We start from the raw sequence: 27,320 nt of genomic DNA on the forward strand, positions 1-27,320 counted from the left end.
TTTTATGATTCAATTTAGGGGTCTGTATCATATTAAACAAAATTTAAATAAGTTAGAATTTATTGTAGGAGTGTAGATCAGCAAAAGTATGTATATATAAGTTAACGCTTTCGAGTGTACCATGCGTATATAGTTAACGGTCTCATGTGTGTATTAAATAACCATGCCAAATAAACATGTATTCAAATTTTAGCAGATTATATTAATTGGTTTGGTCAAAATTTCTATTTTTGTAATCTGTTCATATGTATTATGTTTTTTATCCTTTGCACCTGGACTATCTTTTTGATATTCTATTATACCACTATACGTTCCTACCCGACATTAAAATAGTATATTGTCCTTAACAGATTATTTTGTATTTTTCTAATTCTTATTATCTTTTATTTTATTATGAGATTCACTACCAACCCTACTCCCACTATGGCACCCACAACAATTCGTTGGCGACAATTTTGTTCTTCACCCCGACACAATTCTTCCATATATCCAATGTCGTTCTAAAACAAATTAATATAATTTATTTGTGTCTCACTCATCACCAACTTATCTTTATTTTTCGAATATAATTATTTTATTTAGCAATTGTCATTTTAAAAGATTAACATAATTTGAATTAATAATGTGGTTGGTTATATTTTTGTTATAAAATATTTTATTAAGCTTATATAACCAAAAATTGTAAATAGATATATTGAAAGCTAATAACTCATAGGATATTTTTGACAATCCATATAAATCTAAAAAAGGGAACTTACTATGGGATACATTTTTAGTTCAAAAAATGGTGTACCGTAAGGTGAAATAGTATTAGGATAATTATATACACTGTTTTTATGTATTAAGTTAGTGTCGGCCCGTGATATTTAAAGACACTCAGATCTATGAATTTGCTAGAACAAACGTAGATGATAGAGATAGAAAATATAATTACAAGATAACTAACAAGTTGGAATCAAATTTTCAAATATTGGAAACTGAATAGTAAACCGCACCATCTCAACGGCACGTGTCAACCCGCATCAAAGCCAACGTGTGTGGAACATTAACTGCGGAATACTAGCCAAAGGACTCTTAATGTCAGTATTTCTATATTTGTACCAAATGTATATGTACAGCTTGATATATAGTACATTTACTTTGACGCAAGAACCAAAGGCCAGGTTAAAACGTAATATGATAAGGTCATGGTTAATTATGTGGAATGATGAGTAATGTTACGTACTAATTAAGCAATATGGAGTATCATATATATTAACATGATTTTACCTGCATGTTTAATATAAAAGACAAATATGCGGCTAGATTGGTAAAATTTTGAAACTATTATTTTTACAGAATCAATGGAAAATATTTTCCCCAAATAAAATAATAGTCGCTGTAATTTTAGATATACTTTATAAATCAACAAGGAGACAAAATTACACACAACATGCAGCTAGCATAATGGACAATATTGTAGTATGTCCGTGCACTAAAAATTACTTGGTTTTCTTAAATGGGAAAGTGAATATCCAAAGGATGTTTTATTGGCGTAGAACAACATTCAGTTGAAAAAAAAAATACAACAGAGTTGACTATTATCTTGGCTCTTTGTTAAGCAAAAGGCTATATTAGCACAACCCATTTGCCTTGCTACTCATCCAACAGCATTGTAAACAGTAACTAGCAACATCTAAAAGGCAATGAAGAATTTGGGTTTTTTTCTGTTCTTGGTTCTCCTGGCAACAACTTCATTGGAGATCAATGCTCAGACATGCAAACCAAGTGGTGGTATCCGGGGAAGAAAACCGCCTCCAGGAGAATGCAACCGTGAGAACAACTCGGATTGTTGTGTCCAAGGTAATTTTTACACCACGTATACATGCTCGCCTCCAGTGACAGGCGATACTAAAGCAACACTGACAATAAACAGTTTCCAAAAGGGAGGTGATGGTGGTGGTCCGTCGGAGTGTGACAACCAATACCACTCTGATGACACACCAGTTGTGGCGCTGTCAACTGGATGGTACAAGGGAGGGGATAGGTGCCACAAGTATATTACCATCAATGGAAATGGGAGGAGTGTAAAGGCAATGGTTGTGGATGAGTGTGACTCTACTATGGGGTGCGATGATGATCATGACTATCAACCCCCTTGCCCTAATAATATTGTTGATGCTTCCAAAGCAGTGTGGAAGGCCTTAGGGGTATCCGAGGATAACTGGGGAGATTTGGATATTACCTGGACAGAGTGATGTTAATCTAGCTCTCATTTTAAAACATCAAATACTATTTCTGTTTCTGTGTTTTGTGGATATTTTAATCTGTAAAATTATTGATGTAACTATATATACTAATGACTAGAGGTTCACACCAAACTTATCAACACCACTATCCATTCAAACCCATATACAGATATATTACGTTATACACATATTAACATACCTTTAGATGTATATGGATTCAAACAACAACTGATATGACACACAAAGACACACAAAACCCATTCAGTGGTATAATCTTTCATGATAGAATCAATTCCACTACTAAATTTTAGACTACTTTTTCCTACTCATATGAAGCAGCCCTACAAATAGACTTCACCACAAACACAATAAAAAAAAAATTATGTATTTTCACATTCTAATTCCCTTTATGCAATCAGACAATACCCTGCACCGTAATCACAGGCAAACCGAACCTTTAACAGACTCTACCTGATTATTATCAAAACAAAACCACAATAGCAGTAAAATTATCACCCATATGAATTCGCAACACCGACAGCTTCTTGATTTGATACCACATCCCAAATCCCAGCACATCTGATAATCATAAACTCATCATCGTCGCTCAACACCATTTTCCGGAAAGAGGTGCTAAACGCCATTTCTCTTTAATCAAAAGCTTGTGAAAGTTGTATTCTAAGGGTTTTAAATCTCGAAAACCGGCATTAACGATTTAAAATTTATGTACGAAAACAGTTAATGCGGTTGTCCCATAGTAATTGATGACGCTACTTTAGTTAGTGAGGGTTTGGTCAGCTAATAGAAAGGCTTTGTAATGGGAATGTTTTACATCCTTTAAAAATGATAACCTTTTGTACGATGATTGTGGGAGCTCATAATCTTGAAAGAATAATTTCATGGCGTGATTTTTCAAGTATGATGTTGTTACGGAACCGTAATGGCCATCAAAAATGGCATGGAAGAAAAATGGAACTGGGAGTGGTCATTTTGACATACGATGCGTTCATCTTAGTTTGCTTTGCGTGAGAATTCCGATGTCTATGTGAAACTTCTCTGTCTCATGTTTCGGTTGAATTTTGTCGTGCGCGCGGGGTGGGGGTTGGGGGTGGTAAGGTTTTCAGACTATCTAGACAAATTACAATGTACTAAAAGCTGAATATGTATGCATTACTTTATATATCACGAGATAGATTCAAATTAAGCAAGATTTACTTTATATATCACGTCTAGTAAGATAAACAAGATAGTAGGTCTGCAACTGAAACAACCAAACTAGCATGAGAAAACTCATTTCAAAGATATTAATCTGTAAAGGTATTGATGTAACTATATATACTAATGACTAGAGGTTCACACCAAACTTATCAGCACCAATCCATTAAAACCCATATATACATATGCTATGTTATACAGATATTAACATGCCAATAGATGTATATGTATTCAAACAACAATGGATAGGACACACAGAGAGACAAAAAAAACATTTAAGTGCTATAATCTTTCATGGTAGAATCGATTCCACTACAAAATTATATGCTACTTTTTCCAACTCATATTAAGCAGCCTTACAAATAGACTTTACCACGAACACAATAATAATAAAAAAATATATATATATATATGTAATTTCACATTCTAATTCCCTTTATGCAATCAGACAACACCCTTTATGCAATCAGACAACACCCCGCACCATAATCACGGGCAACATAACCCGTAAAAGACTCGGCGTGATTATTAGCAGTAAAATTATCACCCATAGGTAATCGCAACACCGACAACTTCTTGATTTGATGCCACATGCCAAATCCCAGCACATCCGATAATTATCATAAACTCATCCGATAATCATAAACTCATCATCTTCGTAGAACACCATTTGTCTCGCTTCTTTTTTTCTAAGAAGGGATGATTTTCTAACTGATTGGTAACTTCATATGCCAGCCTCCTACGGCCCGCATGACCGCTAGCTCATAGTTGAGATGCCCATCTTCAGTATACACACCTAATTCTTCCACTCTCTTCTTCTCATCTAAATAACATGGTATATCTTCTTCTGACAATGGAATTGCGATTCCATTCCGACACAAGACAGCACTAGATTGATGGAGACAAAACGAAATCCAGCCGACCATGCTTAAGAAGACTCTCAGTCATGGTTTTCCGGTAAGCGTATGATTCTCCTCGTAGAATATCACGATTAATTCATGCTTGTTTTACAAAAACAGTATTTCATGTTTTCTTTGTTGTTCTCACAAGAGATTCTCAAGAGAACATCACTAATGATCTATGCTTTTCTAATTAAAGGAATATGTGTTTCCACTTTCTTATTGAGCAAAGAGTGAACGATACTCCTATCTCTTGGAAAGAGGTGCTAAAAGGCCCTTTCTATTTACTCTAAAGCTTTTGAAAGTTGTCTTCTAAGGGTTTAAAATCTCGAAATCCAGCATTAACGATTTACAATGGATGTACGAAAATTAAAACAATTAATGTGGTTGTCCCATAGTAATTGATGATGCTACTTTAGTTAGTGAGGGTTTGGTAAGCTAGCAGAAAGGCTTTGCAATGGGAAGGGTTTACATCCTTTAAAAATGGTTAAATTATGTATAATGGTTGTGGGAGCTCAAAATATTGAAAGAATAATTTCAATGCGTGATTTTTTAAGTATGATCTTGTTACCGAGCCGCAATAACCGTCAAAAATGGCATAGAAGGAAAATGGAACTTACAGTGGTCATTTAGACATATGAAGGGATGATTTTCTAACCGATTGGTAACTCCATATGCCAGCCTCCTAGGGCCGGTATGACTGCCTGCGCTCACAGTTGAGACCACAATCTTCAGTATACACACCTAATTGTTCCACTCTCTTCTTTTCATCTAAATAACATGGCATATCTTCGTGCGACAATGGAATTGCGATTCAATCCCGACACAAGACTGCACTAGATTTATGGAGACAAAAACGAAAGCTAGTCGACCATGCTTAAGAAGTCTCTCAGTCATGATTTTCCGGTAAGCGTGTGATTCACGTCGTGGAATATCACGATTGATTATTGCTTGTTTTACAAAAATAGTATTTCATGATTTCTTTGTTGTTCTCACATGAGATTCTCGGGAGAGCATCACTAATGATCGATGCTTTTTCTAGTTAACGCAATATGTGTTTAAACTTCCTTATTGACCAAAGAATGAGTGATACTCCTATCTCTTGGAAAGAGGTGCTAAAGGGGCCTTTCTCTTTACTCTAAAGCTTGAGAAAGTTATATTCAAAGGGTTTAAAATCTCAAAACTGACATTAACGATTTACAGTTGATGTACAAGGATGAAAACAGTTAATATGATTGTCCTATAGTAATTGATAATGTTGCTTTAGTTAGTGAGGGTTTGGTCGGCTAGTAGAAAGGCTTTGCAATGGGAAGGTTTTACATCCTTTAAAAATGGTTAAATTATGCATAATGATTATAATCTTGAAAGAATAATTTCATGGCATGATTTTTCAAGTATGATGCTGTTACGGAGCCGCAATGGCCTCCAAAAAGGACATAGAAGGAAAATGGAACTTTGAGTGGTCATTTTGACATATGATGCGTTCATCTTAGTTCGCTTTTCATGAGGGTTCCCATGTCTTTGTGAGACTTCTTGATCTCTTGTTTGGGTTGAATCATTCTCCGTGGGGGGAGTATGGTTTTGAAACGGTGTATACAGCCTACAATGTATAAAAGAGTGAATATGTATGCATTCGTCTACGAGATACATGCAAATCACGCAAGACTGACTCTATATATCATGTCTAGTAGGCTAAACAAGATAGTAGGTATGCAACTGAAACAACCAAACTAACATGTGTAAACTCATTTCAAAGATATCAATTGTGTTCGTAAAAATAACTAACCAAGGGAGATCCCATTATTTCTAATGGTTTCACAGTGTTGAGGCTCAATTAAACAAAATTATCTAACATTCAACTGGAATGTATCAAATGCTCTCCCCAACAAGCCTTCCATCATGAAACCATAAAGATTAAAATACATCTTTTAACAATTATACATATGATCTCTATAATCTAACTTAATTGTTCTATCGTCTAATTATATAAACTTTCAATCCAATTTAAAATAGAAAACTTGTTTGCCTATTTTTAATGAATTACCCTTAAGTTCATTTTGTTTTATAGAAAATAACACGAAAGTGTTCTTCACCCTCAAACAGCAGCCTACAACTTAAATCCAGTAAAAACTACTACTAAAATACTCATACAAAGAGAGAAGAGCCACGACCATATTCAGTCAAATATAGTTTATTCTTATGAATTAATCAAAAATAAAAACGGAACTTGACGTATTGTAGGGTATTAAAAAAATTCACACATGGATAGTTGGGAATTGATAATGAAATTTAAACATAATCAGTTTAACGAAATTTGAATAAATCGAGAATCACACCGGAACGTAAACTCCTAAAAAGTATTCCTAAATTTCAGACAAGATAGTTGGGATATTAATTTTGAAATTTGAAAAAAAAAACATGGCTTTCAGGTCAGAATTTTATGATTCAATTTAGGGGTCTGTATCATATTAAACAAAATTTAAATAAGTTAGAATTTATTGTAGGAGTGTAGATCAGCGAAAGTATGTATATATAAGTTAACGCTTTCGAGTGTACCATGCGTATATAGTTAACGGTCTCATGTGTGTATTAAATAACCATGCCAAATAAACATGTATTCAAATTTTAGCAGATTATATTAATTGGTTTGGTCAAAATTTCTATTTTTGTAATCTGTTCATATGTATTATGTTTTTTATCCTTTGCACCTGGACTATCTTTTTGATATTCTATTATACCACTATACGTTCCTACCCGACATTAAAATAGTATATTGTCCTTAACAGATTATTTTGTATTTTTCTAATTCTTATTATCTTTTATTTTATTATGAGATTCACTACCAACCCTACTCCCACTATGGCACCCACAACAATTCGTTGGCGACAATTTTGTTCTTCACCCCGACACAATTCTTCCATATATCCAATGTCGTTCTAAAACAAATTAATATAATTTATTTGTGTCTCACTCATCACCAACTTATCTTTATTTTTCGAATATAATTATTTTATTTAGCAATTGTCATTTTAAAAGATTAACATAATTTGAATTAATAATGTGGTTGGTTATATTTTTGTTATAAAATATTTTATTAAGCTTATATAACCAAAAATTGTAAATAGATATATTGAAAGCTAATAACTCATAGGATATTTTTGACAATCCATATAAATCTAAAAAAGGGAACTTACTATGGGATACATTTTTAGTTCAAAAAATGGTGTACCGTAAGGTGAAATAGTATTAGGATAATTATATACACTGTTTTTATGTATTAAGTTAGTGTCGGCCCGTGATATTTAAAGACACTCAGATCTATGAATTTGCTAGAACAAACGTAGATGATAGAGATAGAAAATATAATTACAAGATAACTAACAAGTTGGAATCAAATTTTCAAATATTGGAAACTGAATAGTAAACCGCACCATCTCAACGGCACGTGTCAACCCGCATCAAAGCCAACGTGTGTGGAACATTAACTGCGGAATACTAGCCAAAGGACTCTTAATGTCAGTATTTCTATATTTGTACCAAATGTATATGTACAGCTTGATATATAGTACATTTACTTTGACGCAAGAACCAAAGGCCAGGTTAAAACGTAATATGATAAGGTCATGGTTAATTATGTGGAATGATGAGTAATGTTACGTACTAATTAAGCAATATGGAGTATCATATATATTAACATGATTTTACCTGCATGTTTAATATAAAAGACAAATATGCGGCTAGATTGGTAAAATTTTGAAACTATTATTTTTACAGAATCAATGGAAAATATTTTCCCCAAATAAAATAATAGTCGCTGTAATTTTAGATATACTTTATAAATCAACAAGGAGACAAAATTACACACAACATGCAGCTAGCATAATGGACAATATTGTAGTATGTCCGTGCACTAAAAATTACTTGGTTTTCTTAAATGGGAAAGTGAATATCCAAAGGATGTTTTATTGGCGTAGAACAACATTCAGTTGAAAAAAAAAATACAACAGAGTTGACTATTATCTTGGCTCTTTGTTAAGCAAAAGGCTATATTAGCACAACCCATTTGCCTTGCTACTCATCCAACAGCATTGTAAACAGTAACTAGCAACATCTAAAAGGCAATGAAGAATTTGGGTTTTTTTCTGTTCTTGGTTCTCCTGGCAACAACTTCATTGGAGATCAATGCTCAGACATGCAAACCAAGTGGTGGTATCCGGGGAAGAAAACCGCCTCCAGGAGAATGCAACCGTGAGAACAACTCGGATTGTTGTGTCCAAGGTAATTTTTACACCACGTATACATGCTCGCCTCCAGTGACAGGCGATACTAAAGCAACACTGACAATAAACAGTTTCCAAAAGGGAGGTGATGGTGGTGGTCCGTCGGAGTGTGACAACCAATACCACTCTGATGACACACCAGTTGTGGCGCTGTCAACTGGATGGTACAAGGGAGGGGATAGGTGCCACAAGTATATTACCATCAATGGAAATGGGAGGAGTGTAAAGGCAATGGTTGTGGATGAGTGTGACTCTACTATGGGGTGCGATGATGATCATGACTATCAACCCCCTTGCCCTAATAATATTGTTGATGCTTCCAAAGCAGTGTGGAAGGCCTTAGGGGTATCCGAGGATAACTGGGGAGATTTGGATATTACCTGGACAGAGTGATGTTAATCTAGCTCTCATTTTAAAACATCAAATACTATTTCTGTTTCTGTGTTTTGTGGATATTTTAATCTGTAAAATTATTGATGTAACTATATATACTAATGACTAGAGGTTCACACCAAACTTATCAACACCACTATCCATTCAAACCCATATACAGATATATTACGTTATACACATATTAACATACCTTTAGATGTATATGGATTCAAACAACAACTGATATGACACACAAAGACACACAAAACCCATTCAGTGGTATAATCTTTCATGATAGAATCAATTCCACTACTAAATTTTAGACTACTTTTTCCTACTCATATGAAGCAGCCCTACAAATAGACTTCACCACAAACACAATAAAAAAAAAATTATGTATTTTCACATTCTAATTCCCTTTATGCAATCAGACAATACCCTGCACCGTAATCACAGGCAAACCGAACCTTTAACAGACTCTACCTGATTATTATCAAAACAAAACCACAATAGCAGTAAAATTATCACCCATATGAATTCGCAACACCGACAGCTTCTTGATTTGATACCACATCCCAAATCCCAGCACATCTGATAATCATAAACTCATCATCGTCGCTCAACACCATTTTCCGGAAAGAGGTGCTAAACGCCATTTCTCTTTAATCAAAAGCTTGTGAAAGTTGTATTCTAAGGGTTTTAAATCTCGAAAACCGGCATTAACGATTTAAAATTTATGTACGAAAACAGTTAATGCGGTTGTCCCATAGTAATTGATGACGCTACTTTAGTTAGTGAGGGTTTGGTCAGCTAATAGAAAGGCTTTGTAATGGGAATGTTTTACATCCTTTAAAAATGATAACCTTTTGTACGATGATTGTGGGAGCTCATAATCTTGAAAGAATAATTTCATGGCGTGATTTTTCAAGTATGATGTTGTTACGGAACCGTAATGGCCATCAAAAATGGCATGGAAGAAAAATGGAACTGGGAGTGGTCATTTTGACATACGATGCGTTCATCTTAGTTTGCTTTGCGTGAGAATTCCGATGTCTATGTGAAACTTCTCTGTCTCATGTTTCGGTTGAATTTTGTCGTGCGCGCGGGGTGGGGGTTGGGGGTGGTAAGGTTTTCAGACTATCTAGACAAATTACAATGTACTAAAAGCTGAATATGTATGCATTACTTTATATATCACGAGATAGATTCAAATTAAGCAAGATTTACTTTATATATCACGTCTAGTAAGATAAACAAGATAGTAGGTCTGCAACTGAAACAACCAAACTAGCATGAGAAAACTCATTTCAAAGATATTAATCTGTAAAGGTATTGATGTAACTATATATACTAATGACTAGAGGTTCACACCAAACTTATCAGCACCAATCCATTAAAACCCATATATACATATGCTATGTTATACAGATATTAACATGCCAATAGATGTATATGTATTCAAACAACAATGGATAGGACACACAGAGAGACAAAAAAAACATTTAAGTGCTATAATCTTTCATGGTAGAATCGATTCCACTACAAAATTATATGCTACTTTTTCCAACTCATATTAAGCAGCCTTACAAATAGACTTTACCACGAACACAATAATAATAAAAAAATATATATATATATATGTAATTTCACATTCTAATTCCCTTTATGCAATCAGACAACACCCTTTATGCAATCAGACAACACCCCGCACCATAATCACGGGCAACATAACCCGTAAAAGACTCGGCGTGATTATTAGCAGTAAAATTATCACCCATAGGTAATCGCAACACCGACAACTTCTTGATTTGATGCCACATGCCAAATCCCAGCACATCCGATAATTATCATAAACTCATCCGATAATCATAAACTCATCATCTTCGTAGAACACCATTTGTCTCGCTTCTTTTTTTCTAAGAAGGGATGATTTTCTAACTGATTGGTAACTTCATATGCCAGCCTCCTACGGCCCGCATGACCGCTAGCTCATAGTTGAGATGCCCATCTTCAGTATACACACCTAATTCTTCCACTCTCTTCTTCTCATCTAAATAACATGGTATATCTTCTTCTGACAATGGAATTGCGATTCCATTCCGACACAAGACAGCACTAGATTGATGGAGACAAAACGAAATCCAGCCGACCATGCTTAAGAAGACTCTCAGTCATGGTTTTCCGGTAAGCGTATGATTCTCCTCGTAGAATATCACGATTAATTCATGCTTGTTTTACAAAAACAGTATTTCATGTTTTCTTTGTTGTTCTCACAAGAGATTCTCAAGAGAACATCACTAATGATCTATGCTTTTCTAATTAAAGGAATATGTGTTTCCACTTTCTTATTGAGCAAAGAGTGAACGATACTCCTATCTCTTGGAAAGAGGTGCTAAAAGGCCCTTTCTATTTACTCTAAAGCTTTTGAAAGTTGTCTTCTAAGGGTTTAAAATCTCGAAATCCAGCATTAACGATTTACAATGGATGTACGAAAATTAAAACAATTAATGTGGTTGTCCCATAGTAATTGATGATGCTACTTTAGTTAGTGAGGGTTTGGTAAGCTAGCAGAAAGGCTTTGCAATGGGAAGGGTTTACATCCTTTAAAAATGGTTAAATTATGTATAATGGTTGTGGGAGCTCAAAATATTGAAAGAATAATTTCAATGCGTGATTTTTTAAGTATGATCTTGTTACCGAGCCGCAATAACCGTCAAAAATGGCATAGAAGGAAAATGGAACTTACAGTGGTCATTTAGACATATGAAGGGATGATTTTCTAACCGATTGGTAACTCCATATGCCAGCCTCCTAGGGCCGGTATGACTGCCTGCGCTCACAGTTGAGACCACAATCTTCAGTATACACACCTAATTGTTCCACTCTCTTCTTTTCATCTAAATAACATGGCATATCTTCGTGCGACAATGGAATTGCGATTCAATCCCGACACAAGACTGCATTAGATTTATGGAGACAAAAACGAAAGCTAGTCGACCATGCTTAAGAAGTCTCTCAGTCATGATTTTCCGGTAAGCGTGTGATTCACGTCGTGGAATATCACGATTGATTATTGCTTGTTTTACAAAAATAGTATTTCATGATTTCTTTGTTGTTCTCACATGAGATTCTCGGGAGAGCATCACTAATGATCGATGCTTTTTCTAGTTAACGCAATATGTGTTTAAACTTCCTTATTGACCAAAGAATGAGTGATACTCCTATCTCTTGGAAAGAGGTGCTAAAGGGGCCTTTCTCTTTACTCTAAAGCTTGAGAAAGTTATATTCAAAGGGTTTAAAATCTCAAAACTGACATTAACGATTTACAGTTGATGTACAAGGATGAAAACAGTTAATATGATTGTCCTATAGTAATTGATAATGTTGCTTTAGTTAGTGAGGGTTTGGTCGGCTAGTAGAAAGGCTTTGCAATGGGAAGGTTTTACATCCTTTAAAAATGGTTAAATTATGCATAATGATTATAATCTTGAAAGAATAATTTCATGGCATGATTTTTCAAGTATGATGCTGTTACGGAGCCGCAATGGCCTCCAAAAAGGACATAGAAGGAAAATGGAACTTTGAGTGGTCATTTTGACATATGATGCGTTCATCTTAGTTCGCTTTTCATGAGGGTTCCCATGTCTTTGTGAGACTTCTTGATCTCTTGTTTGGGTTGAATCATTCTCCGTGGGGGAGTATGGTTTTGAAACGGTGTATACAGCCTACAATGTATAAAAGAGTGAATATGTATGCATTCGTCTACGAGATACATGCAAATCACGCAAGACTGACTCTATATATCATGTCTAGTAGGCTAAACAAGATAGTAGGTATGCAACTGAAACAACCAAACTAACATGTGTAAACTCATTTCAAAGATATCAATTGTGTTCGTAAAAATAACTAACCAAGGGAGATCCCATTATTTCTAATGGTTTCACAGTGTTGAGGCTCAATTAAACAAAATTATCTAACATTCAACTGGAATGTATCAAATGCTCTCCCCAACAAGCCTTCCATCATGAAACCATAAAGATTAAAATACATCTTTTAACAATTATACATATGATCTCTATAACCTAACTTAATTGTTCTATCGTCTAATTATATAAACTTTCAATCCAATTTAAAATAGAAAACTTGTTTGCCTATTTTTAATGAATTACCCTTAACTTCATTTTGTTTTATAGAAAATAACACGAAAGTGTTCTTCACCCTCAAACAGCAGCCTACAACTTAAATCCAGTAAAAACTACTACTAAAATACTCATACAAAGAGAGAAGAGCCACGACCATATTCAGTCAAATATAGTTTATTCTTATGAATTAATCAAAAATAAAAACGGAACTTGACGTATTGTAGGGTATTAAAAAAATTCACACATGGATAGTTGGGAATTGATAATGAAATTTAAACATAATCAGTTTAACGAAATTTGAATAAATCGAGAATCACACCGGAACGTAAACTCCTAAAAAGTATTCCTAAATTTCAGACAAGAAAGTTGGGATATTAATTTTGAAATTTGAAAAAAAAAACATGGCTTTCAAGTCAGAATTTTATGATTCAATTTAGGGGTCTGTATCATATTAAACAAAATTTAAATAAGTTAGAATTTATTGTAGGAGTGTAGATCAGCGAAAGTATGTATATATAAGTTAACGCTTTCGAGTGTACCATGCGTATATAGTTAACGGTCTCATGTGTGTATTAAATAACCATGCCAAATAAACATGTATTCAAATTTTAGCAGATTATATTAATTGGTTTGGTCAAAATTTCTATTTTTGTAATCTGTTCATATGTATTATGTTTTTTATCCTTTGCACCTGGACTATCTTTTTGATATTCTATTATACCACTATACGTTCCTACCCGACATTAAAATAGTGTATTGTCCTTAACAGATTATTTTGTATTTTTCTAATTCTTATTATCTTTTATTTTATTATGAGATTCACTACCAACCCTACTCCCACTATGGCACCCACAACAATTCGTTGGCGACAATTTTGTTCTTCACCCCGACGCAATTCTTCCATATATCCAATGTCGTTATAAAACAAATTAATATAATTTATTTGTGTCTCACTCATCACCAACTTATCTTTATGTTTCGAATATAATTATTTTATTTAGCAATTGTCATTTTAAAAGATTAACATAATTTGAATTAATAATGTGGTTGGTTATATTTTTGTTATAAGATATTTTATTAAGCTTATATAACCAAAAATTGTAAATAGATATATTGAAAGCTAATAACTCATAGGATACTTTTGACAATCCATATAAATCTAAAAAAGGGAACTTACTATGGGATACATTTTTAGTTCAAAAAATGGTGTACCGTAAAGTGAAATAGTATTAGGATAATTATTTACACTATTTTTATGTAATAATTTAGTGTCGGCCCGTGATATTTAAAGACACTCAAATCTATAAATTTGCTAGAACAAACGTAGATGATAGAGATAGAAATATAATTACAAGATAACTAACAAGTTGGAATCAAATTTTCAAATATTGAAAACTGAATAGTAAACCGCACCATCTCAACGGCACGTGTCAACCCGCATCAAAGCCTACGTGCGTGGAACGTTAACTGCGGAATACTAGCCAAAGGACTCTTAATGTCAGTATTTCTATATTTGTACCAAATGTATATGTACAGCTTGATATATAGTACATTTACTTTGACGCAAGAACCAAAGGCCAGGTTAAAACGTAATATGATAAGGTCATGGTTAATTATGTGGAATGATGAGTAATGTTACGTACTAATTAAGCAATATGGAGTATCATATATATTAACATGATTTTACCTGCATGTTTAATATAATAGACAAATATGCGGCTAGATTGGTAAAATTTTGAAACTATTATTTTTACAGAATCAATGGAAAATATTTTCCCCAAATAAAATAATAGTCGCTGTAATTTTAGATATACTTTATAAATCAACAAGGAGACAAAATTACACACAACATGCAGCTAGCATAATGGACAATATTGTAGTATGTCCGTGCACTAAAAATTACTTGGTTTTCTTAAATGGGAAAGTGAATATCCAAAGGATGTTTTATTGGCGTAGAACAACATTCAGTTGAAAAAAAAAATACAACAGAGTTGACTATTATCTTGGCTCTTTGTTAAGCAAAAGGCTATATTAGCACAACCCATTTGCCTTGCTACTCATCCAACAGCATTGTAAACAGTAACTAGCAACATCTAAAAGGCAATGAAGAATTTGGGTTTTTTTCTGTTCTTGGTTCTCCTGGCAACAACTTCATTGGAGATCAATGCTCAGACATGCAAACCAAGTGGTGGTATCCGGGGAAGAAAACCGCCTCCAGGAGAATGCAACCGTGAGAACAACTCGGATTGTTGTGTCCAAGGTAAGTTTTACACCACGTATACATGCTCGCCTCCAGTGACAGGCGATACTAAAGCAACACTGACAATAAACAGTTTCCAAAAGGGAGGTGATGGTGGTGGTCCGTCGGAGTGTGACAACCAATACCACTCTGATGACACACCAGTTGTGGCGCTGTCAACTGGATGGTACAAGGGAGGGGATAGGTGCCACAAGTATATTACCATCAATGGAAATGGGAGGAGTGTAAAGGCAATGGTTGTGGATGAGTGTGACTCTACTATGGGGTGCGATGATGATCATGACTATCAACCCCCTTGCCCTAATAATATTGTTGATGCTTCCAAAGCAGTGTGGAAGGCCTTAGGGGTATCCGAGGATAACTGGGGAGATTTGGATATTACCTGGACAGAGTGATGTTAATCTAGCTCTCCTTTTAAAACATCAAATACTATTTCTGTTTCTGTGTTTTGTGGATATTTTAATCTGTAAAATTATTGATGTAACTATATATACTAATGACTAGAGGTTCACACCAAACTTATCAACACCACTATCCATTCAAACCCATATACAGATATATTACGTTATACACATATTAACATACCTTTAGATGTATATGGATTCAAACAACAACTGATATGACACACAAAGACACACAAAACCCATTCAGTGGTATAATCTTTCATGATAGAATCAATTCCACTACTAAATTTTAGACTACTTTTTCCTACTCATATGAAGCAGCCCTACAAATAGACTTCACCACAAACACAATAAAAAAAAAATATGTATTTTCACATTCTAATTCCCTTTATGCAATCAGACAATACCCTGCACCGTAATCACAGGCAAACCGAACCTTTAACAGACTCTACCTGATTATTATCAAAACAAAACCACAATAGCAGTAAAATTATCACCCATATGAATTCGCAACACCGACAGCTTCTTGATTTGATACCACATCCCAAATCCCAGCACATCTGATAATCATAAACTCATCATCGTCGCTCAACACCATTTTCCGGAAAGAGGTGCTAAACGCCATTTCTCTTTAATCAAAAGCTTGTGAAAGTTGTATTCTAAGGGTTTTAAAGCTCGAAAACCGGCATTAACGATTTAAAATTTATGTACGAAAACAGTTAATGCGGTTGTCCCATAGTAATTGATGACGCTACTTTAGTTAGTGAGGGTTTGGTCAGCTAGTAGAAAGGCTTTGTAATGGGAATGTTTTACATCCTTTAAAAATGATAACCTTTTGTACGATGATTGTGGGAGCTCATAATCTTGAAAGAATAATTTCATGGCGTGATTTTTCAAGTATGATGTTGTTACGGAACCGTAATGGCCATCAAAAATGACATAGAAGAAAAATGGAACTGGGATTGGTCATTTTGACATACGATGCGTTCATCTTAGTTTGCTTTGCGTGAGAATTCCGATGTCTATGTGAAACTTCTCTGTCTCATGTTTCGGTTGAATTTTGTCGTGCGCGCGGGGTGGGGGTTGGGGGTGGTAAGGTTTTCAGACTATCTAGACAAATTATAATGTACTAAAAGCTGAATATGTATGCATTACTTTATATATCACGAGATAGATTCAAATTAAGCAAGATTTACTTTACATATCACGTCTAGTAAGATAAACAAGATAGTAGGTCTGCAACTGAAACAACCAAACTAGCATGAGAAAACTCATTTCAAAGATATTAATCTGTAAAGGTATTGATGTAACTATATATACTAATGACTAGAGGTTCACACCAAACTTATCAGCACCAATCCATTAAAACCCATATATACATATGCTATGTTATACAGATATTAACATACCAATAGATGTATATGTATTCAAACAACAATGGATAGGACACACAGAGAGACAAAAAAAAAACATTTAAGTGCTATAATCTTTCATGGTAGAATCGATTCCACTACAAAATTATACGCTACTTTTTCCAACTCATATGAAGCAGCCTTACAAATAGACTTTACCACGAACACAATAATAATAAAAAAATATATATATGTAATTTCACATTCTAATTCCCTTTATGCAATCAGACAACACCCTTTATGCAATCAGACAACACCCCGCACCATAATCACGGGCGACACGAACCCGTAAAAGACTCGGCGTGATTATTAGCTGTAAAATTATCACCCATAGGTAATCGCAACACCGACAACTTCTTGATTTGATGCCACATGCCAAATCCCAGCACATCCGATAATTATCATAAACTCATCCGATAATCATAAACTCCTCATCTTCGTAGAACACCATTTGTCTCACTTCTTTTTTTCTAAGAAGGGATGATTTTCTAACTGATTGGTAACTTCATATGCCAGCCTCCTACGGCCCGCATGACCGCTAGCTCATAGTTGAGATGCCCATCTTCAGTATACACACCTAATTCTTCCACTCTCTTCTTCTCATCTAAATAACATGGTATATCTTCTTCTGACAATGGAATTGCGATTCCATTCCGACAAAAGACAGCACTAGATTGATGGAGACAAAACGAAATCCAGCCGACCATGCTTAAGAAGACTCTCAGTCATGGTTTTCCGGTAAGCGTATGATTCTCCTCGTAGAATATCACGATTAATTCATGCTTGTTTTACAAAAACAGTATTTCATGTTTTCTTTGTTGTTCTCACAAGAGATTCTCAAGAGAACATCACTAATGATCTATGCTTTTCTAATTAAAGGAATATGTGTTTCCACTTTCTTATTGAGCAAAGAGTGAACGATACTCCTATCTCTTGGAAAGAGGTGCTAAAAGGCCCTTTCTATTTACTCTAAAGCTTTTGAAACTTGTCTTCTAAGGGTTTAAAATCTCGAAATCCAGCATTAACGATTTACAATGGATGTACGAAAATTAAAACAATTAATGTGGTTGTCCCATAGTAATTGATGATGCTACTTTAGTTAGTGAGGGTTTGGTAAGCTAGCAGAAAGGCTTTGCAATGGGAAGGGTTTACATCCTTTAAAAATGGTTAAATTATGTATAATGGTTGTGGGAGCTCAAAATATTGAAAGAATAATTTCAATGCGTGATTTTTTAAGTATGATCTTGTTACCGAGCCGCAATAACCGTCAAAAATGGCATAGAAGGAAAATGGAACTTACAGTGGTCATTTAGACATATGAAGGGATGATTTTCTAACCGATTGGTAACTCCATATGCCAGCCTCCTAGGGCCGGTATGACTGCCTGCGCTCACAGTTGAGACCACAATCTTCAGTATACACACCTAATTGTTCCACTCTCTTCTTTTCATCTAAATAACATGGAATATCTTCGTGCGACAATGGAATTGCGATTCAATCCCGACACAAGACTGCACTAGATTTATGGAGACAAAAACGAAAGCTAGTCGACCATGCTTAAGAAGTCTCTCAGTCATGATTTTCCGGTAAGCGTGTGATTCACGTCGTGGAATATCACGATTGATTATTGCTTGTTTTACAAAAATAGTATTTCATGATTTCTTTGTTGTTCTCACAAGAGATTCTCGGGAGAGCATCACTAATGATCGATGCTTTTTCTAGTTAACGCAATATGTGTTTAAACTTCCTTATTGACCAAAGAATGAGTGATACTCCTATCTCTTGGAAAGAGGTGCTAAAGGGGCCTTTCTCTTTACTCTAAAGCTTGAGAAAGTTATATTCAAAGGGTTTAAAATCTCAAAACTGACATTAACGATTTACAGTTGATGTACAAGGATGAAAACAGTTAATATGATTGTCCTATAGTAATTGATAATGTTGCTTTAGTTAGTGAGGGTTTGGTCGGCTAGTAGAAAGGCTTTGCAATGGGAAGGTTTTACATCCTTTAAAAATGGTTAAATTATGCATAATGATTATAATCTTGAAAGAATAATTTCATGGCATGATTTTTCAAGTATGATGTTGGAACGGAGCCGCAATGGCCGTCAAAAAGGACATAGAAGGAAAATGGAACTTTGAGTGGTCATTTTGACATATGATGCGTTCATCTTAGTTCGCTTTTCATGAGGGTTCCCATGTCTTTGTGAGACTTCTTGATCTCTTGTTTGGGTTGAATCATTCTCCGTGGGGGGAGTATGGTTTTGAAACGGTGTATACAGCCTACAATGTATAAAAGAGTGAATATGTATGCATTCGTCTACGAGATACATGCAAATCACGCAAGACTGACTCTATATATCATGTCTAGTAGGCTAAACAAGATAGTAGGTATGCAACTGAAACAACCAAACTAACATGTGTAAACTCATTTCAAAGATATCAATTGTGTTCGTAAAAATAACTAACCAAGGGAGATCCCATTATTTCTAATGGTTTCACAGTGTTGAGGCTCAATTAAACAAAATTATCTAACATTCAACTGGAATGTATCAAATGCTCTCCCCAACAAGCCTTCCATCATGAAACCATAAAGATTAAAATACATCTTTTAACAATTATACATATGATCTCTATAACCTAACTTAATTGTTCTATCGTCTAATTATATAAACTTTCAATCCAATTTAAAATAGAAAACTTGTTTGCCTATTTTTAATGAATTACCCTTAACTTCATTTTGTTTTATAGAAAATAACACGAAAGTGTTCTTCACCCTCAAACAGCAGCCTACAACTTAAATCCAGTAAAAACTACTACTAAAATACTCATACAAAGAGAGAAGAGCCACGACCATATTCAGTCAAATATAGTTTATTCTTATGAATTAATCAAAAATAAAAACGGAACTTGACGTATTGTAGGGTATTAAAAAAATTCACACATGGATAGTTGGGAATTGATAATGAAATTTAAACATAATCAGTTTAACGAAATTTGAATAAATCGAGAATCACACCGGAACGTAAACTCCTAAAAAGTATTCCTAAATTTCAGACAAGATAGTTGGGATATTAATTTTGAAATTTGAAAAAAAAAACATGGCTTTCAAGTCAGAATTTTATGATTCAATTTAGGGGTCTGTATCATATTAAACAAAATTTAAATAAGTTAGAATTTATTGTAGGAGTGTAGATCAGCGAAAGTATGTATATATAAGTTAACGCTTTCGAGTGTACCATGCGTATATAGTTAACGGTCTCATGTGTGTATTAAATAACCATGCCAAATAAACATGTATTCAAATTTTAGCAGATTATATTAATTGGTTTGGTCAAAATTTCTATTTTTGTAATCTGTTCATATGTATTATGTTTTTTATCCTTTGCACCTGGACTATCTTTTTGATATTCTATTATACCACTATACGTTCCTACCCGACATTAAAATAGTGTATTGTCCTTAACAGATTATTTTGTATTTTTCTAATTCTTATTATCTTTTATTTTATTATGAGATTCACTACCAACCCTACTCCCACTATGGCACCCACAACAATTCGTTGGCGACAATTTTGTTCTTCACCCCGACGCAATTCTTCCATATATCCAATGTCGTTATAAAACAAATTAATATAATTTATTTGTGTCTCACTCATCACCAACTTATCTTTATGTTTCGAATATAATTATTTTATTTAGCAATTGTCATTTTAAAAGATTAACATAATTTGAATTAATAATGTGGTTGGTTATATTTTTGTTATAAAATATTTTATTAAGCTTATATAACCAAAAATTGTAAATAGATATATTGAAAGCTAATAACTCATAGGATACTTTTGACAATCCATATAAATCTAAAAAAGGGAACTTACTATGGGATACATTTTTAGTTCAAAAAATGGTGTACCGTAAAGTGAAATAGTATTAGGATAATTATTTACACTATTTTTATGTAATAATTTAGTGTCGGCCCGTGATATTTAAAGACACTCAAATCTATAAATTTGCTAGAACAAACGTAGATGATAGAGATAGAAATATAATTACAAGATAACTAACAAGTTGGAATCAAATTTTCAAATATTGAAAACTGAATAGTAAACCGCACCATCTCAACGGCACGTGTCAACCCGCATCAAAGCCTACGTGCGTGGAACGTTAACTGCGGAATACTAGCCAAAGGACTCTTAATGTCAGTATTTCTATATTTGTACCAAATGTATATGTACAGCTTGATATATAGTACATTTACTTTGACGCAAGAACCAAAGGCCAGGTTAAAACGTAATATGATAAGGTCATGGTTAATTATGTGGAATGATGAGTAATGTTACGTATTAATTAAGCAATATGGAGTATCATATATATTAACATGATTTTACCTGCATGTTTAATATAATAGACAAATATGCGGCTAGATTGGTAAAATTTTGAAACTATTATTTTTACAGAATCAATGGAAAATATTTTCCCCAAATAAAATAATAGTCGCTGTAATTTTAGATATACTTTATAAATCAACAAGGAGACAAAATTACACACAACATGCAGCTAGCATAATGGACAATATTGTAGTATGTCCGTGCACTAAAAATTACTTGGTTTTCTTAAATGGGAAAGTGAATATCCAAAGGATGTTTTATTGGCGTAGAACAACATTCAGTTGAAAAAAAAAATACAACAGAGTTGACTATTATCTTGGCTCTTTGTTAAGCAAAAGGCTATATTAGCACAACCCATTTGCCTTGCTACTCATCCAACAGCATTGTAAACAGTAACTAGCAACATCTAAAAGGCAATGAAGAATTTGGGTTTTTTTCTGTTCTTGGTTCTCCTGGCAACAACTTCATTGGAGATCAATGCTCAGACATGCAAACCAAGTGGTGGTATCCGGGGAAGAAAACCGCCTCCAGGAGAATGCAACCGTGAGAACAACTCGGATTGTTGTGTCCAAGGTAAGTTTTACACCACGTATACATGCTCGCCTCCAGTGACAGGCGATACTAAAGCAACACTGACAATAAACAGTTTCCAAAAGGGAGGTGATGGTGGTGGTCCGTCGGAGTGTGACAACCAATACCACTCTGATGACACACCAGTTGTGGCGCTGTCAACTGGATGGTACAAGGGAGGGGATAGGTGCCACAAGTATATTACCATCAATGGAAATGGGAGGAGTGTAAAGGCAATGGTTGTGGATGAGTGTGACTCTACTATGGGGTGCGATGATGATCATGACTATCAACCCCCTTGCCCTAATAATATTGTTGATGCTTCCAAAGCAGTGTGGAAGGCCTTAGGGGTATCCGAGGATAACTGGGGAGATTTGGATATTACCTGGACAGAGTGATGTTAATCTAGCTCTCCTTTTAAAACATCAAATACTATTTCTGTTTCTGTGTTTTGTGGATATTTTAATCTGTAAAATTATTGATGTAACTATATATACTAATGACTAGAGGTTCACACCAAACTTATCAACACCACTATCCATTCAAACCCATATACAGATATATTACGTTATACACATATTAACATACCTTTAGATGTATATGGATTCAAACAACAACTGATATGACACACAAAGACACACAAAACCCATTCAGTGGTATAATCTTTCATGATAGAATCAATTCCACTACTAAATTTTAGACTACTTTTTCCTACTCATATGAAGCAGCCCTACAAATAGACTTCACCACAAACACAATAAAAAAAAAATTATGTATTTTCACATTCTAATTCCCTTTATGCAATCAGACAATACCCTGCACCGTAATCACAGGCAAACCGAACCTTTAACAGACTCTACCTGATTATTATCAAAACAAAACCACAATAGCAGTAAAATTATCACCCATATGAATTCGCAACACCGACAGCTTCTTGATTTGATACCACATCCCAAATCCCAGCACATCTGATAATCATAAACTCATCATCGTCGCTCAACACCATTTTCCGGAAAGAGGTGCTAAACGCCATTTCTCTTTAATCAAAAGCTTGTGAAAGTTGTATTCTAAGGGTTTTAAATCTCGAAAACCGGCATTAACGATTTAAAATTTATGTACGAAAACAGTTAATGCGGTTGTCCCATAGTAATTGATGACGCTACTTTAGTTAGTGAGGGTTTGGTCAGCTAATAGAAAGGCTTTGTAATGGGAATGTTTTACATCCTTTAAAAATGATAACCTTTTGTACGATGATTGTGGGAGCTCATAATCTTGAAAGAATAATTTCATGGCGTGATTTTTCAAGTATGATGTTGTTACGGAACCGTAATGGCCATCAAAAATGGCATGGAAGAAAAATGGAACTGGGAGTGGTCATTTTGACATACGATGCGTTCATCTTAGTTTGCTTTGCGTGAGAATTCCGATGTCTATGTGAAACTTCTCTGTCTCATGTTTCGGTTGAATTTTGTCGTGCGCGCGGGGTGGGGGTTGGGGGTGGTAAGGTTTTCAGACTATCTAGACAAATTACAATGTACTAAAAGCTGAATATGTATGCATTACTTTATATATCACGAGATAGATTCAAATTAAGCAAGATTTACTTTATATATCACGTCTAGTAAGATAAACAAGATAGTAGGTCTGCAACTGAAACAACCAAACTAGCATGAGAAAACTCATTTCAAAGATATTAATCTGTAAAGGTATTGATGTAACTATATATACTAATGACTAGAGGTTCACACCAAACTTATCAGCACCAATCCATTAAAACCCATATATACATATGCTATGTTATACAGATATTAACATGCCAATAGATGTATATGTATTCAAACAACAATGGATAGGACACACAGAGAGACAAAAAAAAACATTTAAGTGCTATAATCTTTCATGGTAGAATCGATTCCACTACAAAATTATATGCTACTTTTTCCAACTCATATTAAGCAGCCTTACAAATAGACTTTACCACGAACACAATAATAATAAAAAAATATATATATATGTAATTTCACATTCTAATTCCCTTTATGCAATCAGACAACACCCTTTATGCAATCAGACAACACCCCGCACCATAATCACGGGCAACATAACCCGTAAAAGACTCGGCGTGATTATTAGCAGTAAAATTATCACCCATAGGTAATCGCAACACCGACAACTTCTTGATTTGATGCCACATGCCAAATCCCAGCACATCCGATAATTATCATAAACTCATCCGATAATCATAAACTCATCATCTTCGTAGAACACCATTTGTCTCGCTTCTTTTTTTCTAAGAAGGGATGATTTTCTAACTGATTGGTAACTTCATATGCCAGCCTCCTACGGCCTGCATGACCGCTAGCTCATAGTTGAGATGCCTATCTTCAGTATACACACCTAATTCTTCCACTCTCTTCTTCTCATCTAAATAACATGGCATATCTTCTTCTGACAATGGAATTGCGATTCCATTCCGACACAACACAGCACTAGATTGACGGAGACAAAACGAAATCCAGCCGACCATGCTTAAGAAGACTCTCAGTCATGGTTTTCCGATAAGCGTATGATTCTCCTTGTAGAATATCACGATTAATTCATGCTTGTCTTACAAAAACAGTATTTCATGTTTTCTTTGTTGTTCTCACAAGAGATTCTCAAGAGAACATCACTAATGATCTATGCTTTTCTAATTAAAGGAATATGTGTTTCCACTTTCTTATTGAGCAAAGAGTGAACGATACTCCTATCTCTTGGAAAGAGGTGCTAAAAGGCCCTTTCTATTTACTCTAAAGCTTTTGAAACTTGTCTTCTAAGGGTTTAAAATCTCGAAATCCAGCATTAACGATTTACAATGGATGTACGAAAATTAAAACAATTAATGTGGTTGTCCCATAGTAATTGATGATGCTACTTTAGTTAGTGAGGGTTTGGTAAGCTAGCAGAAAGGCTTTGCAATGGGAAGGGTTTACATCCTTTAAAAATGATTAAATTATGTATAATGGTTGTGGGAGCTCAAAATATTGAAAGAATAATTTCAATGCGTGATTTTTTAAGTATGATCTTGTTACCGAGCCGCAATGACCGTCAAAAATGGCATAGAAGGAAAATGGAACTTACAGTGGTCATTTTGACATATGAAGGGATGATTTTCTAACCGATTGGTAACTCCATATGCCAGCCTCCTAGGGCCGGTATGACTGCATGCGCTCACAGTTGAGACCACAATCTTCAGTATACACACCTAATTGTTCCACTCTCTTCTTTTCATCTAAATAACATGGCATATCTTCTTGTGACAATGGAATTGCGATTCAATCCCGGCACAAGACTGCACTAGATTTATGGAGACAAAAACGAAAGCTAGTCGACCATGCTTAAGAAGTCTCTCAGTCATGATTTTCCGGTAAGAGTGTGATTCACGTCGTGGAATATCACGATTGATTATTGCTTGTTTTACAAAAATAGTATTTCATGATTTCTTTGTTGCTCTCATAGGAGATTCTCGGGAGAGCATCACTAATGATCGATGCTTTTCTAATTAAAGCAATATGTGTTTAAACTTCCTTATTGAGCAAAGAATGAGTGATACTCCTATCTCTTGGAAAGAGGTGCTAAAGGGGCCTTTCTCCTATCTCATGTTTGCAGCGGGGGATTAGCCGGTGCGCGTAAGCTGGCCCGGAAACCCTCGTTAGGGAAGTTCCCTTTCCAAAAAAAACTTGAGAAAGTTATATTCAAAGGGTTTAAAATCTCAAAACTGACATTAACGATTTACAGTTGATGTACAAGGATGAAAACAGTTAATATGATTGTCCTATAGTAATTGATAATGTTGCTTTAGTTAGTGAGGGTTTGGTCGGCCATTAGAAAGGCTTTGCAATGGGAAGGTTTTACATCCTTTAAAAATGGTTAAATTATGCATAATGATTATAATCTTGAAAGAATAATTTCATGGCATGATTTTTCAAGTATGATGCTGTTACGGAGCCGCAATGGCCGTCAAAAAGGACATAGAAGGAAAATGGAACTTTGAGTGGTCATTTTGACATATGATGCGTTCATCTTAATTCGCTTTTCATGAGGGTTCCCATGTCTTTGTGAGACTTGTTGATCTCTTGTTTGGGTTGAATCATTCTCCGTGGGGGGAGTATGGTTTTGAGATGGTGTATACAGCCTACAATGTATAAAAGAGTGAATATGTATGCATTCGTCTACGAGATACATGCAAATCGCGCAAGACTGACTCTATATATCATGTCTAGTAGGCTAAACAAGATAGTAGGTATGCAACTGAAACAACCAAACTAACATGTGTAAAATCATTTCGAAGATATCAATTGTGTTTGTAAAAATAACCAACCAAGGGAGATCCCATTATTTCTAATGGTTTCACAGTGTTGAGGCTCAATTAAACAAAATTATCTAACATTCAACTGGAATGTATCAAATGCTCTCCATAACATGCCTTCCATCATGAAACCATAAAGATTAAAATACACCCATATGAATTCACAACACCAACAGCTTCTTGATTTGATACCACATCTGATAATCATAAACTCATCATCGTCGCTCAACACCATTTTCCGGAAAGAGGTGCTAAACGCCATTTCTCTTTAATCAAAAGCTTGTGAAAGTTGTATTCTAAGGGTTTTAAATCTCGAAAACCGGCATTAACGATTTAAAATTTATGTACGAAAACAGTTAATGCGGTTGTCCCATAGTAATTGATGACGCTACTTTAGTTAGTGAGGGTTTGGTCAGCTAGTAGAAAGGCTTTGTAATGGGAATGTTTTACATCCATTAAAAATGATAACCTTTTGTACGATGATTGTGGGAGCTCATACTCTTGAAAGAATAATTTCATGGCGTGATTTTTCAAGTATGATGTTGTTATGGAACTGTAATGGCCATCAAAAATGGCGTAGAAGAAAAATGGAACTTGGAGTGGTCATTTTGACAAACGATGCGTTCATCTTAGTTTGCTTTGCGTGAGAATTCCGATGTCTATGTGAAACTTCTCTGTCTCATGTTTGGGTTGAATTTGCTCGTGCGCATGGGGTGGGGGTTGGGGGTGGTAAGGTTTTCAGACTATCTAGACAAATTACAATGTACTAAAAGCATTACTTTATATATCACGAGATAGATTCAAAT

At 34.7% G+C, this 27,320-nt stretch overlaps 4 protein-coding genes across 4 annotated transcripts; all 4 read left to right on the top strand.

The window, feature by feature from the left end:
- The first annotated feature begins 1,545 nt into the window (after window positions 1-1,545).
- On the top strand, window positions 1,546-2,239 carry LOC128133835 (kiwellin-1-like). Its single transcript, XM_052771359.1, has one exon. The coding sequence runs from the start codon at window positions 1,686-1,688 to the stop codon at window positions 2,235-2,237; it is 552 nt and encodes a 183-aa protein (XP_052627319.1). The 5' UTR covers window positions 1,546-1,685; the 3' UTR covers window positions 2,238-2,239.
- A 6,084-nt stretch (window positions 2,240-8,323) lies between these two features.
- Window positions 8,324-9,017, top strand: LOC128133834 (kiwellin-1-like). The gene has a single exon (XM_052771358.1). The coding sequence runs from the start codon at window positions 8,464-8,466 to the stop codon at window positions 9,013-9,015; it is 552 nt and encodes a 183-aa protein (XP_052627318.1). The 5' UTR covers window positions 8,324-8,463; the 3' UTR covers window positions 9,016-9,017.
- A 6,082-nt stretch (window positions 9,018-15,099) lies between these two features.
- Window positions 15,100-15,916, top strand: LOC128133837 (kiwellin-1-like). The gene has a single exon (XM_052771361.1). The coding sequence runs from the start codon at window positions 15,240-15,242 to the stop codon at window positions 15,789-15,791; it is 552 nt and encodes a 183-aa protein (XP_052627321.1). The 5' UTR covers window positions 15,100-15,239; the 3' UTR covers window positions 15,792-15,916.
- Window positions 15,917-21,872: 5,956 nt separating this feature from the next.
- Window positions 21,873-22,689, top strand: LOC128133836 (kiwellin-1-like). The gene has a single exon (XM_052771360.1). The coding sequence runs from the start codon at window positions 22,013-22,015 to the stop codon at window positions 22,562-22,564; it is 552 nt and encodes a 183-aa protein (XP_052627320.1). The 5' UTR covers window positions 21,873-22,012; the 3' UTR covers window positions 22,565-22,689.
- Window positions 22,690-27,320: the final 4,631 nt, after the last annotated feature.

Source organism: Lactuca sativa, chromosome 4, assembly GCF_002870075.4.
Source record: "Lactuca sativa cultivar Salinas chromosome 4, Lsat_Salinas_v11, whole genome shotgun sequence".
Lineage (NCBI taxonomy): Eukaryota > Viridiplantae > Streptophyta > Magnoliopsida > Asterales > Asteraceae > Lactuca > Lactuca sativa.